Source organism: Vipera ursinii (genome assembly GCF_947247035.1).
Source record: "Vipera ursinii genome assembly, chromosome: 6".
Taxonomy (NCBI): Eukaryota; Metazoa; Chordata; class Lepidosauria; order Squamata; family Viperidae; genus Vipera; species Vipera ursinii.
The window spans coordinates 8,301,267-8,319,109 of NC_139515.1; the positions used below are offsets into that span (position 1 = coordinate 8,301,267).

Here is a 17,843-nt window from a genome sequence, read left to right on the forward strand (position 1 = left end):
GTCAATGGGGGGGAGCCAGCTTCAGCAAACAACCGTGTTACCGACTTAGCAACTGCAGCGACTCATTTTACAACTGTGGCAAGCAAGTTTGTAAAGTAGAGCAAAGCTCACTTCAACCAATGTCTCGCTTAGCAACAGAAAATTTGAGCTCAATTGTGGCCGTAAGTCCGGGACTACCTGACTAGGTTTCTCCCTATCGTTAGTGGTGGTGTCTGCATCTGCTTATTGGCCTATGCTCAGTCTGTTTTTCTGGGACCTCCAAGATGTGTTTGTCAGTTCAAAGCCGTCTGCCACCAAAGCAATTTTAATTTTATACAGTTGAGAAGATGCTTGCCAGAAGTCAGAGCGGCTTAGAAAATGTCTTTCTTTTTTTAACCGATAAAATCCTTATTTGGAATCTGCTCTGTTTTTGATTAGAATTTGGAGATTCCCTCTGGAGTTGGTGCCCAAGTTAGATCCTCAGCCCAGAAAATCCATGTTTTGTGTATCAGTGGGAAGAAAACTAAACATTTACTCTATCTCTCAGAAATATAATTGAAAGGGGAAGGAACAGTGTGTTCTTTTTTGAAGAACAATTAATGGCCATAAACCTTGGTCAGTCAATTTTGGTTTTAGTAAGTCCTTTGTTATTCCGTGCCCAGGATATCTCCACAGTGTTCTTTAAAAAAAAAAAAGAAAGAAAGAAAGAAAGAAGGAAGAAAGAAAGAAAGAAAGAAAGAAAGAAAGAAAGAAAGAAAGAAAGAAAGAAAGAAAAAAAGAAAAAAAGAAAAAAAGAAACATTAAAACACAAAGCCTAAATATTCTAAGCTTTGCATAATTGAAGCATTTATTTAAAAATGGGAGGATCAATTTCATAATGGACTGACATAGCAACCCATAGGTAAAGGTTCCCCCGCACATGCGTGCTAGTCGTTTCCGACTCTAGGGGCCGGTGCTCATCTCCGTTTCAAAGCCGAAGAGCCAGCGCTTGTCCGAGGACGTCTCCGTGGTCATGTGGCCGGCATGACTAGACGCCAAAGGCGCACGGAACGCTGTTACCTTCCCACCGGAGCGGTCCCTATTTTTCTACTTGCATTTTTACGTGCTTTCGAACTGCTAGGTTGGCAGAAGCTGGGACGAGTAACCCATAGCAGTGTGTAAAGACAGAGGTCTCTGACCCAGGAGAAGAAACGATATCTGTCACAAACTTCAGCCTCACGTTCTTTCAAGCATTATAAACTTGGCTTTGTAGCTAATATTCAGTCAATCTCCTAGCTTCATCTCTAGAATAATACGAATTAACCAAGCACCCACTCAGCCATCACAAAACCTCCAGTGTTGGACCACCCACAACTTCTGAAGGCAAGCCGTTCCACTGGTTAATGGTCCTCACTGTTAGGAAGTTTCTCCTTAATTCCAGGTTGCTTCTCTCCTTGATTGGTTTCCATCCGTTGTTTCTTATCCTGCCTTCTGGTGCTTTGGAAAATAAGTTGACCCCTCTCTTCTTTGTGGTAGCCCTTCAAGTACTGGAAGACTACTATCATGTCCCCCCTCGTCCTTCTCCAGCATTCTTCATATGTTTTAGTCTTACAATTACATTTCCTTTTGAAAAACATATGCCCCCCCCCCCCGATTTAGCAAGGATTCTGGGTGTGAAAGAAGGTTAGTTCTTGCCCAACTGATGTGTAGGTAGATTTGGAAATCTTCACACCTACTTGATAAACTGGCTGAGGGCATGCTTTTATCCAAAGAGCTATGTCAGGACTATAGTTTGTAAGGCAAAATGCATACAAACCACTGATGGCTGAATTCTGGCGTTGGTTTTTTTTGGGGGGGGGGTCTTCCCAAGATAAAAATTTTAGACAACCACTGACATCACTCTGCTGAACAGCTAATTCTCGCAGTACTGTATAATGGCTATATACGTTTACCATGTTGTATAACTGTAGTGTTATTATTGTCCTTCTTATCTTCTTTATTGTTGGTATGATGATGATGATGATGATGATGATTATCATTATCATTCTGTTGCTTTGCACGTTCAAATTCCTGTGTGTCTAATCACATTTGGCCAAATAAACTATTCTATTCTATCTATGGAGATCCTCAGTCATCCAGTTTGTGATTGTCCCAAAGGTGTTTTTTCAAAAGGCAGTTGGACTTTTCTTTGTTTTTCTCTTGAAGACGTTTCGCTTCTCACCCGAGAAGCTTCTTCAGTTCTGACTCTTTTGGTTCTTGGATGAGAAGTGAAATGTCTTCAAGGGAAAACAAAAAACAAAAAAACCAAAGTCCGGTTGCCTTTTGAGAAAGCACCTTTGGGATATTCTATTCTATAAAGCAGGGGTCTTCAAACTTGGCCCTTTTCTGACTCGTGGACTTCAACTCCCAGAATTCCTCAGCCAGGCACGCTGGCTGAGGAATTCTGGGAGTTGAAGTCCACGAGTCATGAAGGGGGCCCTAGTTCCCCCACGTTGGCTGAGGAATTCTGGGAGTTGAAGTCCAAAAGTCATAAAAGGGCCACGTTTGAAGACCCCTGCTATCGAATATTCTATTCTATCTTGAAGAATTCAGTTCTGCTCAACCAAGAGAGAAATATAATCGAGGCAGTTCTGGAAACTGGGAGGAAACTTTTTGTGGTAACTAGGATACAAGGCCCACCACTAGTTGGCTCGTGTTTTGAAGTTATAAACATTGGAACACATTGTCTAAAAAGGAAGGTCGAGATGTAAGAGGCATCAGCTGTTACTGTCGAGCTGTTGGCAGGAGATAAGACATGGGGAAGGCGGAGATGGAGCAGCTACCAGAGATGGAATATCTGCTTTGCTTCCAGAGATGGCAGTTGCAGGATGTTATTTCATAATCAGCCATAACCCTACCAAGTCTGGGTGGTGGGTTTCTCTGGGTAGTTGGGTGGCAGGAAATACTTGGTGTTGGTGATATTATGGCAGATGGGTATCAGAAAGAAAGATCCTAGCCTAGACCTATGTTGTTGTTGTTTTTTAAATAATAATAATAATAAGTTGGAAGGGACCTTGGAGGTCATCTAGTCCAACCCCCTGCTCAGGCAGGAAACCCTATACCATTTCAGGCAAATGGCTGTCCAGTCTCTTCTTAAAAACCTCCAGTGTTGGAGCATTCACCACCTCTGGAGGCAGGTTGTTCCACTGATGTCCATGATTTCCAATTTCTGTGGAAATTCTCAATCGTCCTAGTCACGGGTGTCCTAAAGGTGTCTTTTTCCAAAAGGCATTTTTATTTGAAAATATTTCACTTCTCATCTAAGTAGCTTCTAAGAAGCTTCTGCACCGGAGACAAATTCCGTGCATGTCCAATCACAGTTGGCCAATTAAGTATTCTGTTCTGTTCTGTTCTCTGTTCTTATTTATTCTTATTTATTCTATTCTATTCTATACTATTCTCTGTTTTCTATTCTCTGTTCTATTCTGTTGTATTCTATTTTGCAATAGTTATTCTATCCTATCCTATCCTATCCTATCCTATCCTATCCTATCCTATCCTATCCTATTCTATTCTATTCTATTCTATTCTTCTATTCCATTCCATTCCATTCCATTCCACTCCACTCCACTCCACTCCACTCCATTAATGATCATTGACCAGTTAGCTCAAAATAACTTGCATTCCAGTTTGTTCTCCTTTGAAGCCTATGAAGAGAAGTATTATTGTTTTTCTCTTCCTTCGGGTTCTCCAGGGGTGCCACAAACAATCTGTGGTTTGTTTGCAAGCTGATCGGTGCCTTTCAGTTTGTTTATTTTGACACACACACACACACACACACACACACACCTACCTTTGATTGTTTAAACAAGATAAGTGAAGCCCAGGAAATGCCTTTAGGAATGCGGTATTTTGTTGATCGAATTCCAGACATTGATAAAGTTCACCTTAGCTGCCCTCTACACACACACACACACACACACACACACACCCAGGAGACTCTTATCTGGTAAAGCTCAGTCCTGTTATTGGTCACTTATTAGATTTTTATCCTGACTTTAGTTCAGGAACCCAAAATGGGATGTCTAATGTTTCCTCTTGTTTATTAACTTAAAATAAAGAGGACTGCTGAATGTCGAAAAGCAAAGGAAAACAATGCATCTCTATTATCATTGTTATTAAACTAAGGAAGGTGTAATTTAATGAAGCATTAGAGATTTGGAGGAAAATAACAAAGCAAAGGGACAGGGAAAATAAAGCCATAGGCTACAAACGTGATTTATGGGTCACACTTGTGAGCTACATAAAAAGAGACTGGGGCTTCCGTCATATGATGACAGCCTCCATCTTGAGATTTTTTTGACCCTCCTAGTCAAGAAGTAATAGAATTAGGGCATGAAATGGAGAATTTCTTTCTCTCATGCTTTAAGCCATCCAGGAGGGAGATAAATCCTATTGCCTGAATATGAATAAAAACGGAATAACAGAGTTGCAAGGGACCTTAGAGGTCTTCAACCCCCTGCTCACACAGGAGACCTTGTACCATTCCAGACAAGTGGCTGTCCAGACTCTTCTGAAAAACCTCCAGGGTTGGAGCACCCACAGCTTCTGGAGGCAAGGCGTTCCACTGGTTAATTGTTCTCACTGTTAGAAAGTTTCTCCCTAGTTCCAGGTTGCTTCTCTCCTTGATTAGTTTCCATCCGTCGCTTCTTGTCCTGCCTTCGGGCGCTTTGGAGAATAGCTTGACTCCCTCTTCTTTGGGGCAGCCCCTGAGATATTGGAACACGGCTAACATGTCCCCCCTCGTCCTTCTCTTCATTAGACTAGACCAGGGATAGGCAACCTTGGCTCTTTTATGACCCATGGACTTCAACTCCCAGAATTCCTGAGACAGCATAGCTGTCTCAAGAATTCTGGGAGTTGAGGTCCATGAGTCATAAAAGAGCCAAGGTTGCCTACCCCTGGACTAGACATACCCAATTCCAGCAACTGTTCCTGATATGTTTTAGCCTCCAGTCACCTAATCATCTTTGTTGCTCTTCTCTGTACTCTTTCTACAGTCTCAATATCTTTTTTACATCGTGATGACACATCAAGGAGGTAGTTCACAATTTCAATATGTGTTGTGTAAAGAAGGAGATCTTCAGCTAGTTCCTCCCATTTGTTTTTATGAATGAGCCAAGTAGGAAAATTTTGGGTAGAAAGGGAGAGTTTCCTATCCAGATGTTCCATACTGGTGTGATTTCATGTCCTGTAGCATGTTTTTGTTTTCACTACAAGTTAAATAACTGCAGATGCCATATATTTGGGTTTTGGTGTTTTTTTTCTCCTGGTAGTGGAACTCTGCTAGCTTTCTGATCCTTGAAGTCACCTTCTGTAGTTGCTTTTCCACTTCCACAATCTCCATTTTTCAGCGCCGGTGACCAGAACTGTAGACAGTTTTTCATGTGTTGATCTCACTACCGGATTTTGATAGGACCTTCATTCATTGCCTCTTTTATTTTTTCCAATTCTTTATTAGGAAAGGGAAAAGCTATACTAAGCTGTCCAGCTTAGCACCCTGCCCGTGAAATGGGCGTTCAACTTGGGAATGTATACCAAGAAGTGGACACGGTGGCATAATTGAAGCTGTCACCTTGAATTCCTCAGCATTCAGACCATGACAACCTTTGTCCTTGTAGTTATTTGATCCAAAAGGATGTGGGGGGTTCCTTAATGCTCTCTGAGCTTGATTGTTTTATTGCAGACGTTTCATTACCAAACTAGGGAACATCATCCGTGTTAGAAGGGAGTGCGGTTTGTGGAGTAGAAGGACTGTCGGGTCCTGGGTGTTCTCTGACCTTGGTTGTTTTCTTGCAAACATTTCGTTACCAAACTAGGTAACATCATCAGTGCTACAGTAGTAGGGAGTGGGTTTGCTCTCCTTTTATGTACTAGTACCGTAGTTGCCTAAGGGACGCGGTGGCTCAGTGGGTTAGGACGCTGAGCTTGTCGATCAGAAGGTCGGCAGTTTGGCGGGTCGAATCCCGAGTGCCACGTGACAGAGTGAGCGCCTGTTACTCGTCCCAGCTTCTGCCAACCTAGCAGTTCGAAAGTATGTAAAAATGCAAGTAGAAAAATAGGGACTACTACGGTGGGAAGGTAACAGCGTTCCGTGCGCCTTTGGCGTCTAGTCATACCGGCCACATGACCACGGAGACGTCCTCGGACAAGCGCTGGCTCTTCGGCTTTGAAACGGAGATGAGCACCGGCCCCTAGAGTCGGAAACGACTAGCACGCATGTGCAGGGGAACCTTTACCTTTACCGTAGTTGCCCTGTCAATGTTGGTAGGAGTGGATTTGATGGTCCTGAATTGGGCTGTTGTTTATTGTTAGCTTGTTTGCCTGAGTTGATAGTTGGTCTACTGTTAATCTTGGTGTTAATCTCCACTCATCTGGATGTTGATTGCTAGCTAGGAGATGTGTTGGTCTTTTTGTTTCCTTTTTAGCTTTTCTATTGTCTCTTTTGAATGGTATGTAGATATTGTTTATCTCTATGTGGCTGTTGATGACTGATGGGTCTGAATGCCAGGCTTCCAGGAATTCTCTAAAGTTTTTGGACTTGGCTTGGCTTAATGGATCCTCACAGTTTCCCAGTTGAAACTGTGGTCATGTATTGTCCTACTAATGTGTCTGCCATTTTGGTGAATCAATTTTAGTGAGGCTAATGTCATTTATTTATTTTTATTTCTGGAGTTGGGTAGAGCTAAATTGAACAGATGATAATAATTCTAACTTTGCCCCAAAAAGTCAGAATCTCCAGTCCAAGTTGGGAGAAATACAGCTGCTTCTTCTAGAAAAGGATTAGAATCTCGTCATCAAATTATTTAAATACACATACACACTGGACTGGATTCCCAGACACAAATCGACCAGTTGAATGACAGCGTGCATAATGGGGCATTAAAATTATTTCACACATTTTTGCCTTGGTGTAGATTCTGCAGGAAGAACCTCGTGGAGAACAATACATTAGAGATGCAAATATGCAACCATCTGTTGCAAAAATGAGAGAATGGGGAACTTACTCAGAGTTTCCACCTGTGAAGTAATCTCTACAGTTTTAATGGCAGGTTTGGGTCAAGGCTAGGTAGACAAGAAGCCTCAATTAGTCTCATGAGATTTACACAAAGCAACTTCATCTTAAGCCTAAAAGAACATTTAACAAATATGGTATAAAACCCGAGTGAACATTTGCAGATAGTAACATTTATAATAAAAGGATTTACCCAACTTTAATTATATCGCCAGTCGTATTTTAACCAGTGCCCTTCGTATAAAAAAGCTCCTACATAGTTGCATGAAAAAAAAGATATACAAGTGGTCCTTGACTTAACAACCACAATTCAGCCCCAAATTTCCGTCGCTAAGCCAGACAGTTGTTAAGTAAGTTATGCTCCATTTTATGACTTTTCTTGTTACTGTTGTTAAGGGAATTGCTGCAGTTGTTAAATTAGACACACGGTTGTTAAGTGAATCTGGCTTCCCTATGGACTTTCCTTGTTAGAAGATTGCAAAAGGGGATCACTTGACCCCGAGACACTGCGACTGTCATAAAAGTGAGTCAGTTGCCAAGCGTCTGAATTTTGATCGTGTGATCATGGGGATGCTGCAAAGGTCATAAGTGTGAAAAATGATCCTAAGTCACCTCTTTCAGTGCTGTTGTAACTTCATACACTCACTAAATGAACTGCTGTAAGTCGAGGACTGCCTGTACAATATGTTGTGTCTTGGGCTAAAAGTAGCTCGAACTAAATGCAAAATAACTCACAATCAGCCCAATATCCCGAAGACCAACTTTGACAAAATTGCCCCAGCTGGTTGCACACATAGTTAAAATACTTTAGTACAGTTTTGGGGGGGGGGGGTTGGCAAGACAGGCCACTTAGATTTCAGCTGGCTGTCGGCATCCCGAGGGGAATTTCCTACTGGGTGTAAACCAGTGGGCGATCTTTTCTCTTTGCCAAAACTTGGACGTGAACTTCCTGAAACATGGGAAGCCTTTCGCTTGATGAACAACATCGGTTGTGCTGTCACCAAGGCGGCAGACAAGCACAAGAGAGAGAGAGAAATAATATGTATATCCTGTGCTGAGTAAGTCCAGATGGTCTCCTACCTCGCCCTTATCTTCGCTCTTTGCTGTGAAGGAAATCCTATTTGTGAGTCAGAGTTGTAAGAGTCGTCGGCTCCTTGTGGTGACATTTCATTCTTCAGTGACCCCTTGAGGCAGTGAATCAGAGCTAGGCTGCCACCTCCAGCAACTCGACAAAGCTTTCCAGATTGATGTACCGCATTATAAGGCCTTGGCTAGATCGCACTTTTGGAATCCTGCCTCCAGTTTTGGTCACCACAATATAAAAAGGATGTTGATGCTCTTAAAAAGACTGACAAAGGGTTAGGGGGCTGGAGGCTAAGACACACGGAGAACGGCTTCAGGAATTGAGTACGGCTAGACTAGCAAAAAGGGACGCGGGGGCTCAGTGGGTTAGGACGCTGAGCTTGTCGATCAGAAGGTCGGCAGTTTGGCGGGTCGAATCCTGAGTGCCGCGTAGCAGAGCGAGCGCCTGTTACTCGGCCCAGCTTCTGCCAACCTAGCAGTTCGAAAGCACGTAAAAATGCAAGTAGAAAAATAGGGACCGCTACGGTGGGAAGGTAACAGCGTTCCGTGCGCCTTTGGCGTCTAGTCATGCCGGCCACATGACCACGGAGACGTCCTCGGACAAGCGCTGGCTCTTCGGCTTTGAAACGGAGATGAGCACCAGCCCCTAGAGTCGGAAATGACTAGCACGCATGTGTGGGGGAACCTTTATCTTTACCTTTTAGTCTAGTGAAAAGACAGATTAAGGGTGATATGATAGCTGTCTTCCAGTATCTGAGGGGCAGCCACAAAAAAGCGGGGGTCCACCTATTCTCCAAAGCGCCTGAAGGCAGGACAAGAAGCGACAGATGGAAACTCATCAAGGAGAGAAGCAACCTGGAACTAAGGAGGACTTTCCTGACAACTAGAACAATAAACCAGTGGAATGGCTTGCCCTTAGAAATTGTGGGTGCTGCACCACGGGAGGTTTTTAAGAGGAGACTGGACATTTGTCTGAAACAGTATGGGGGTCTCCTGCTTGAGCAGGAGGTTGGACTAGAAGACCTCCAAGGTCCCTTCCAACTCTGTCATTCTGTTCTTCAGTTAGGCTTTGGTTAGGAAGCTGACACGGTCAGCTAGAAATGTGCAAGGGATGCACCTGGATTGCTGCATTAATTGTGCATGGGGTGGGTGGGTGGGATGTGTACAAAACACATCTTTAAACAACAACAGCTCCATTAAAGAGGCCACAGTGGGTTGCACATCTGGAGTTTTTAGTGATGTCATCTGGCTGACGCTGGGACATTTTCCTTCTTTCTGGGCTATTGTTCTGTCTTTTCCCTGGAGATATATTTGTTTCATCCAAGCCTCTCATCCTATCTGCTATTCTTTCTTCAGTAGCTGTTAGCTCTTGCGAGGAGAGAGAGAGATCGTAAAATCTACAGTGAAATTAGGGATTGGTTGATCTCAAAATGAGTGGCAAAAAACTTCTCTGTTTTAGGAAACTTTGGGTGGGGAGAATATAAACATCAGTTTTCTTTAAGCAGAAAAATGAAGTTTATATTACAAATATTCCCCTCTTTAAATCTACCATATAGGTATATTGCTGTTTCTATCTCTGTCTCTTAATCTCTTTATCCTATCTATCTATCTATCTATCTATCTATCTATCTATCTATCTATCTATCTCTCTCTCTATCCATCCATCCATCCATCCATCCATCCATCTATCCATCTATCTATATCTATATATTTACATCTAAATGTTCTCGTTCCTCATTTGACGAGCTGCAAACCAGTTGATAAGTAATGCCTTCAAATAAATCAAGAACTATTAGAACAAATATACAAATCATTCTGTGTATTTTATAGCTGCATATGAAAACAAGGTTTGACCGCCAGCCTTGTCCTGTTTGAGTTCATTTCTTTCAGATTCTTGGAAAGTTGTCATTTTACAAATCAAGTTAATACCATGAAGTCTCATCTATTTTTCAGAGTGAAAGGAACATGTTTTCCATTTAATCATCCCTAAAAAATAAAAATAAAATGGCAGACAACTATGGCTCAAATTTACTCAGGAATGCATCCAGACGTCTAAAAATGGAGGTGTAGAGAAGTCAGAGCAATGTTTCTCAACTTTGGGTGACTTTTAAGATTTGTGGAACTTCATTTCTCAGAATGCCCCAGCCAGCTGTTCTGGCTGGGAAATTCTGGGAGTTGAAATCCATCCCTCTGAAAGTTTCCAAGATTGAAAAACAGTAGCTTAAAGAATGAACTGACAGATCGAGTTTTGTGAATGCCTACAGCCATTGATTTTTATTTTTTTTGTGAGTCCAAATGAGTCGTGCTATCCCACTCCTAATAATGTCTTTGCAAGACAAAAAGATGCCTTCCCTCCAGTATTATAATATCATTAAGCCACTGTCAACTTAGGTGGGTGTTTTAATTTGAAATCCTTCTGTTGGGGAACCCTAACAGTGTCTGACAGACCGAAATTAAAAACTTCTGAATATGGAGTGGGAAGATGAAGAGGCTGTGAGTAAGCAAAGAGTCAGAAGTATATTTAGAGCTGAACACATCAGCCCTGGTCAACTTCATCTTGCCGATGTCAGTTTGGCAGAGAGGTGCAAAACATTTTGATGTCAAAGGATCACAACTCCACATTGCTGAATTCTGACCTTCCTGGAGAAGACTGCTGATGTGCTTCCCGTTTTCCTGCTTCCTATTTTGAGCTTGCCGGAAGCATGGCTATCTCAAAGTGGAATGTGCCTATGTTTGCTTTAACCACGAAACGTTCGGCAGAACTCGGAAAACCTAAAATAAAAAATGTTTTCTGTCAGGGAACGCGCCTCTGTCCTCCTTCAGGATTCTCGCATTCCTGTTGTGGGAATGCTTCAGGGCGCCAGTTTGTCTTCCGCGTGGACCACACCCAACTAGAGTGTCCTCCTACACTCAGGACACCCCAGTTATGGAAACGCAACTTCACTTACAAGTCCTGTGTTCAAGGATCAGAATGATATGATAGAATAGAATAGAATAGAATAGAATAGAATAGAATAGAATAGAATAGAATAGAATAGAATAGAATAGAATAGAATAGAATAGAATAGAATAGAATAGAATAGATATTGGAGAATAGAATAGAATAGAATAGAATAGAATAGAATAGAATAGAATAGAATAGAATAGAATAGAATAGAATAGAATAACAGAGTTGGAAGGGACCTTGGAGGTCATCTAGTCTAATCCCCTGCCCAAGCAGGAGACCCTACCCCATTTCTGACAGATGGCAGTCCAGTCTCTTGAAAGCTTCCAGTGATGAAGCACCCACAACATCTGAAGGCAAAGTGTTCCATTGGTTGATTGTTCTCACTGTCAGAAATTTTCTCCTTATTTCTAGGTTGAGTCTCTCCTTGATCAGTTTCCATCCTTTATTCCTTATCTGGCCTTCAGGTGCTTTGGAAAATAGCTTCACACACACTCACACACACACACACACACACACACACACTGCGTGGTATGTGACAGGTAGAGATTGCTGCTGTAAACCCAGTTTGAGTCAAGAGCCTTGGAGGGTTGTGACCGACGGAATGCCAAAAAAAATTATATGAGATACAGCTGCAGACTCCTAACCCTGCTTAGCCAAACTTCCTGATGAGAAATTGTAAAAGAGCAAGTTATTATGGTTGGCCTGCTTTAGGAGCGTCCCTGTCTATGATAAAACTTAGCTTGCAGATGTCGGATCTTGCACGATCCACGGTCTTCCAGCCTCGTTTATTTTAAGATCGGTGCAGATTGAGAATATCTTCTCCTAGTAATCCACATACGATGAATGGGTGTTGAACCATTATAACTGAGGATGATATTATCCATTCAATTACCCCCCAACTCTTGGCGGTTCCATGAGCCAGTGGAATCCACATCTTCCAATTTTGCAATGCTTCTTTGAGTTGTTCTATGCCAGGCGTCTTCAAACTTGGCCCTTTTATGACTTGCGGACTTCAACTCCACAAGTTGAAAGAGCCAAGTTTGAAGACCCCTGTTCTATGGTCTGGCTGGTGTCGGCTTTGGTGGTATCCAGCCCACCGTGCTCTTTGGCAGCCTGGTTTCCTTTTATGGCTAACTCTTCCTAGCTTTCTCCAATGAATTCCCTTGCATGACATGGCCAAAATAAGCGGGATGCAGTTTTTGTGGTTTTTGCTTTCGACGGCATGTCTGGTGTTTAACCATATTTCTCCTAAAATACGACCTGGTTTTATATTAATTTTTGCTCCAAAAGACGCATTGGGGCTTATTTTCAGGTGATGCCTTATTTTTTTCCCCACGTACAACAATATACCTTTATTCAAATAAATAATGTCGATACAATTTATTTATGTTTAATTACGTATTAAGATTATTGTTTTATAATTTAATATGTCCGTCGTGTGTTGCAATGGACGAACTAAATCCCTCCATCTGGCTGATGACCTTAACTGGGGCTTATTTGGGGGTGGGGCTTATATTACGAGCATCCTGAAAAATCAGGCTTGGGCTTAATTTTCCGGTTGAGTCATTTTATGGGAAATATGGTAGGCATTCCAGTATTTGCTTGTTAGTCACCTTTGCTGTCCAAAGGAGACACGGGAGTCTTCTCCAGCACCAGAGCTCAAATGAGTGGATGCAATACAGCACACTAAAAAGCAGAGACATCACCCTGCCAACAAAAGTGCGTATAGTCAAGGCCATGGTCTTCCCAGTTGCAATGTATGGCTGTGAATGTTGGACCATAAAAAAGGCTGAGCGCCAAAGAATTGAAGCCTTTGAACTATGGTGCTGGAGAAGACTCCTGCGAGTCCCTTGGACTGCAAGGCGATCAAACTGGTCAGTCCTAGAGGAGATCAACCCCGACTGCTCTTTAGAAGGCCAGATCCTGAAGTACTTTGGCCACCTAATGAGAAGGAAGGACTCACTGGAGAAGAGCCTAATGCTGGGAAAGATTGAGGGCAATAGAAGAAGGGGACGACAGAGAATGAGGTGGCTGGATGGAGTCACTGAAGCAGGAGGCGTGAGCTTAAAGGGACTCCAGAAGATGGTAGAGGACAGGAAGGCCTGAAGGAACGTTGTCTATAGGGTCGCGGTGGGCTGGACACGACTTCCCAACTAACAACAACAATAGCTGTCCAGTTTGGTTGTCCCGCTTCTCGTCCGGAAGCAGCCATCCACCTGGCTGCAGACACATGCCAACTGCCCTAACGCCCTCTTTGTTCCCCAACAGGTTCTCAAGAGTCCGACAGTTCTCAGTCTGCCAAAAAAGACATGCTGGCTGCCTTAAAATCCAGACAAGAAGCCCTGGAAGAGACCCTCCGGCAGCGCCTGGAGGAGCTGAAGAAGCTGTGTCTCCGGGAAGCGGTAGGCGGCGGCAGCAGAGATGCTCCTCCCTTTGGAAGAGTTTCCTTAAAACGATCCTGATCTGAACCACAGATGAAAATGAGGGTGATAGGAAAATAGGGAAGGGGGCAGAGAGGTGTAGAACCTTGGTGGAGCAGTGGGCTGATGCCTCCTTAAGTAACACCAGCTGCCTGCAATTAGTGCAGGTTCGAGTCCCACCAGGCTCAAGGTTGACTCAGCCTTCCATCCTTCCCAGGTAGGTAAAATGAGGACCCAGATTGTTGGGCGCAATTAAGCTGACTTTGTAAGCAGGCATATACATCGAATGAAGGCTACTGCTAAGCACATTGATTTGTGCTTTAGATTGTAAGCCGCCCTGAGTCTTCGGAGAAGGGCGGGATATAAATGGGATTAAAAAAAAAGTTACGGGGAAGGAAAGTAAGAGGGAAAGAAAGGGAAGTAAGGGGAAAGAAAGGAAAGAAAAGAAAAGAGGGAAGGAAAGGAAGAGGGGAAGGAAGAGGAAAGGAAGGAAAGGAAAGAAGGAAAGGAAGAGGGAAAGAGGAAAGAAAGGAAGAGGAAAAGAAGGAAAGAAAGGGAAGGAAAAGAAAAGTGAAGGAAAGGAAAGGGAATGAAGGAAAGGAAGAGGGGAAGAAAGGAAAGAAAGGAAGAGGGAAGGAAGAGGAAAAGAAGGAAAGAAAGGGAAGGAAAAGAAAAGAGGGAAGGAAAGGAAAGGAAAGGGAATGAAGGAAAGGAAGAGGGGAAGAAAGGAAAGAAAGGAAGAGGGAAGGAAAGGAAGAGGGGAAAAGGGAAGGAAGAGGAAAGGAAAAGAAAAGAGGGAAGGAAAGGCAATGAAGAGGGAAGGGAAGAGAAGGAAAAGGGAAGAGAAGGGAAGGGAAGGAAGAGGGAAAAAGGGAAGGAAGAGGAAAAGAAAAGAGGGAAGGAAAGGAAAGGAAATGAGGGAAAGGAAGAGGGGAAGAAAGGAAAGAAAGAAAGAGGGAAGGAAAGGAAAGGAAGAGGGGAAAAGGGAAGGAAGAGGAAAGGAAAAGAAAAGAGGGAAGGAAAGGAAATAAAGAGGGAAGGGAAGAGAAGGAAAAGGGAAGAGGGGAAGGGAAGGAAGAGGGAAAAAGGGAAGGAAGAGGAAAAGAAGAGGGAAGGGAAGGAAGAGGGAAGGAAAGCAAATGAAGACGGAAGGAAAGGAAACAAAAGATCCAATTTTTTTCAGCGTGATAACTACAAACAAAATTACAACCTCAATATTTTAACTTCACCAATTTAACAAATACTAGCCATTTCTATAAGGGACACGGTGGCTCAGTGGGTTAGGACGCTGAGCTTGTCGATCAGAAGGTCGGCAGTTTGGTGGGTCAAATCCCGAGTGCCGCGTAACAGAGTGAGCGCCTGTTACTCGTCCCAGCTTCTGCCAACCTAGCAGTTCGAAAGCACGTAAAAATGCAAGTAGAAAAATAGGGACCACTATGGTGGGAAGGTAACAGCGTTCCGTGCGCCTTTGGCATCTAGTCATGCCGGCCACATGACCACGGGGACGTCCTCGGACAAGCGCTGGCTCTTCGGCTTTGAAACGGAGATGAGCACCGGCCCCTAGAGTCGGAAACGACTAGCACACATGTGCGGGGAAACCTTTACCTTTACCTTTAGCCATTTCTATAACAACCAACTGTACTAATCAACAGAACTCAGTGCCATGGGTTGTTTTTTTTTCTGTCCCAAGCACGGATGATGTTGGGTCATGAAATGTCTGCAAGAAAACAACCAATCTCAAGAGAGCACCAAGGATCCCACAGTCCTCCTCCTCCTCCTCCTCCTCGCAAAGCCTTACTCTCTTCAAGCACTGATGATGTTCCCTAGTTGGGTCATGAAATGTCTGCAAGACAACCATCAAACTCAGTGAGCACCAAGGACCCCACACTTCTAATCTTATCCTTAAGGAGCAAGATATAGGCAGTTGTACCCAAGAAAGCCTTTCATAGGATATGGATATTATTCCTAATTCCCTCTGTTACCGCTATCGAACAGTTTGAGTAAAATAAAATAAGTCAGCCCTTCCTCTCGAGAAGATAAAAGAATGAACCAGCTTGGGAATCCCTTGACTATTGAGTTAAATTAAAAATTAAAAAATATAGTGTCGGAGAGGAGGCATTTAGCCCCACCCTTGCATTCAGCCTGGCTCATATCCTACAAATAGGGAGGCTAAAGGCCAGATCTGATTCTTAATGCTCTCCAGGCCAGAATTTAATTGAAGTGGATCCAGTTTTATTTGCTGGTCGCAGATGAGTATGCCATTTTTTTAATTATTATTATTATTTATCTGATTTACACCCCGCCTTTCTCCTGAAGGGACCAACAGGTGAGCAACTGCAGGTTCTGCTTGAGTTAAAACAGAAAGCAAAATTGCTTAGGCTGACCACATGGAAAAACAGTTAGATCCTTAATTAAATATGCATTTCACTTAAGTTGCAGTCATTAAATTTTATTACACTTGCAGACCAATGCAATTAGGAGGTTATTTATGTTTCGTTTAAATGGCTGTGTGGACAATTTAGATTCTGCTACAGCAGGAAACTCAGCAAGTTCTCTCTGCCTTATGAAAATGAGATCTATCTGTCTCATCTCACCTAATTTTTTCCTGAAAAAGGGAAAAAGCAGCAAGGATAAGCCAGCTCCTGATTCCTGAGGATCTTCTTTAGTCTCTGTTCCTTCTGAGTTTTCCATGGACTACGTTTTCCATTACTGGTTGCAGGTAGTCCTTGACTTATGACTGCAATGGAGCCCCAAATTTCTGTCGCTAAGCAAGGCAGTTATTAAGTGAATTTTGCCCCGTTTTGCGACCTTTCTTGTCTCAGCTGTTACTGTAAGTGAATCACTGAAGTTGTTAAATTAGTACAGTGTTCCCCAGCCTTGGGAACTTTAAGGCAGGTGGACTTCAACTCCCAGAATTCCCCAGGCAGCTGGCTGAGGAATTCTGGGAGTTGAAGTCCACCTGCCTTGAAAGTTGCCAGAGTTGGGGAAACACTGAATTAGTAACATGGTTGTTAAGTGAATCTGGCTTCCCCATTGACGTGGCTTGTCAGAAGGTCACAAAATGGATCACAGGACCCCGGGACACTGCGACCGTCATAAATACAAGTCAGCGTATGCCAAGCATCTGAATTTTGATCACCTGACCACGGGGACGCCACAACGGCCGTAAGTGTGAAAAACGGCCCTAAAGTCACTTTTTCCGGTGCCGTTTGTAACTTCGAAGGGTCACTAAATGAACTGTCGTAAGTCGAGGACTACCTGAAATCTCTCTTTCAAGCAGGGTTTGATATTCTCCAGAGGCTGAATTCCGTACCTGGGATGCAGTTCCGATGCTTGGTGCACCTTTAAACTCAACACTTATCGAAAACCAGGATCCTTTTGTTTGTTTTTGCCTAAATCCTTCCTAGCTCTGAGCAAAACAACGGATGGAAAAAAAAAACCAAGGATGTCAGCAGAAATGCTTGACCAGTTGAACCTCACGAGGTCATTTCTGTTCTTTTTTTTTTTTTACGTCCTCCGTGGGTTGGACAGATTGACGGTGTGAGTTAGGGGTAAGAGGTTAGCAGAGGTCACCCAAAGGGGATGCTTTAACATTTTTGCTTAAACGACCTCCCCCTCGTAACATGCAAGTAAATCAATCCTCCTCTGATATTGCTGTAAGCTTCTCTTGTTAGTCTGCCATAAATCACTCCGAGACATCGATTTTCCTGTGGGAATTGCTGGCTGAGTAAGGGGCAATTAAGTCTGGCCCCCAACTATTTGCAACAGTCAAGCATCGGGTTTCTGCAGGCTTCGGTTTGTTACCAGCTCTGCTTAAATTACAGGAGCCTGGCTGCTAACAAGCCATGCATGCGTTGATTCACTCCCCTCTGCATCGTTCAAAAGATGGGAGCCCTCGCAGAGTCTTAGTACACAAAAAGGCCAAGTTCAGGATTAATTATTTACTCACGACTGGCCCAATAATCTTGGGTGTGTGTTTTCAAAATTGGAAACAGTGCACGTGTAAGGACTTCAGCTCCTTTGAATGTCTTGATTTTAGATCAATAGAACTAAATCAGAATAGAGCCGGAAGGGACCCTTGGAGGTCATTTAGTCCAACCCCCTGCTCAGGCAGGAGACCCTGTACCATTTTGAGACAAATGGCTGTCTAGTCTCTTCTTAAAAACTTCCAGTGATGGAGCACCTACAACATCTGAAGGCAAGTCATGCCACTGATTAATTGTTAGGAAGTTTCTCCTTAATTCCAGGTTGCTACTCTCCATGGTTAGTTTCCATCCATTGTTTCTTGTCTTGCCTTCTGATGCCTTTGGAAAATAGGTTCCCCCCCCCTTCTTTGTGGCAGTTCCGCAAATATTGGAAGATTGCTATTATGTCACCCCTG

The 17,843-nt window shown here is 43.3% G+C and overlaps 1 protein-coding gene across 1 annotated transcript in view; it reads left to right on the plus strand.

Annotated features, from left to right (window-relative positions):
- Nucleotides 1-17,843, plus strand: part of FRMD4A (FERM domain containing 4A) — a gene marked incomplete at its 5' end in the record, with an annotated part of 169,301 nt that overhangs the window by 127,452 nt on the left and 24,006 nt on the right. Inside the window, one exon of the mRNA XM_083366245.1 lies at nucleotides 13,311-13,444. Coding sequence (XP_083222371.1) covers nucleotides 13,311-13,444 — 134 coding nt within the window. The remainder of the gene's footprint in view (nucleotides 1-13,310; nucleotides 13,445-17,843) is intronic.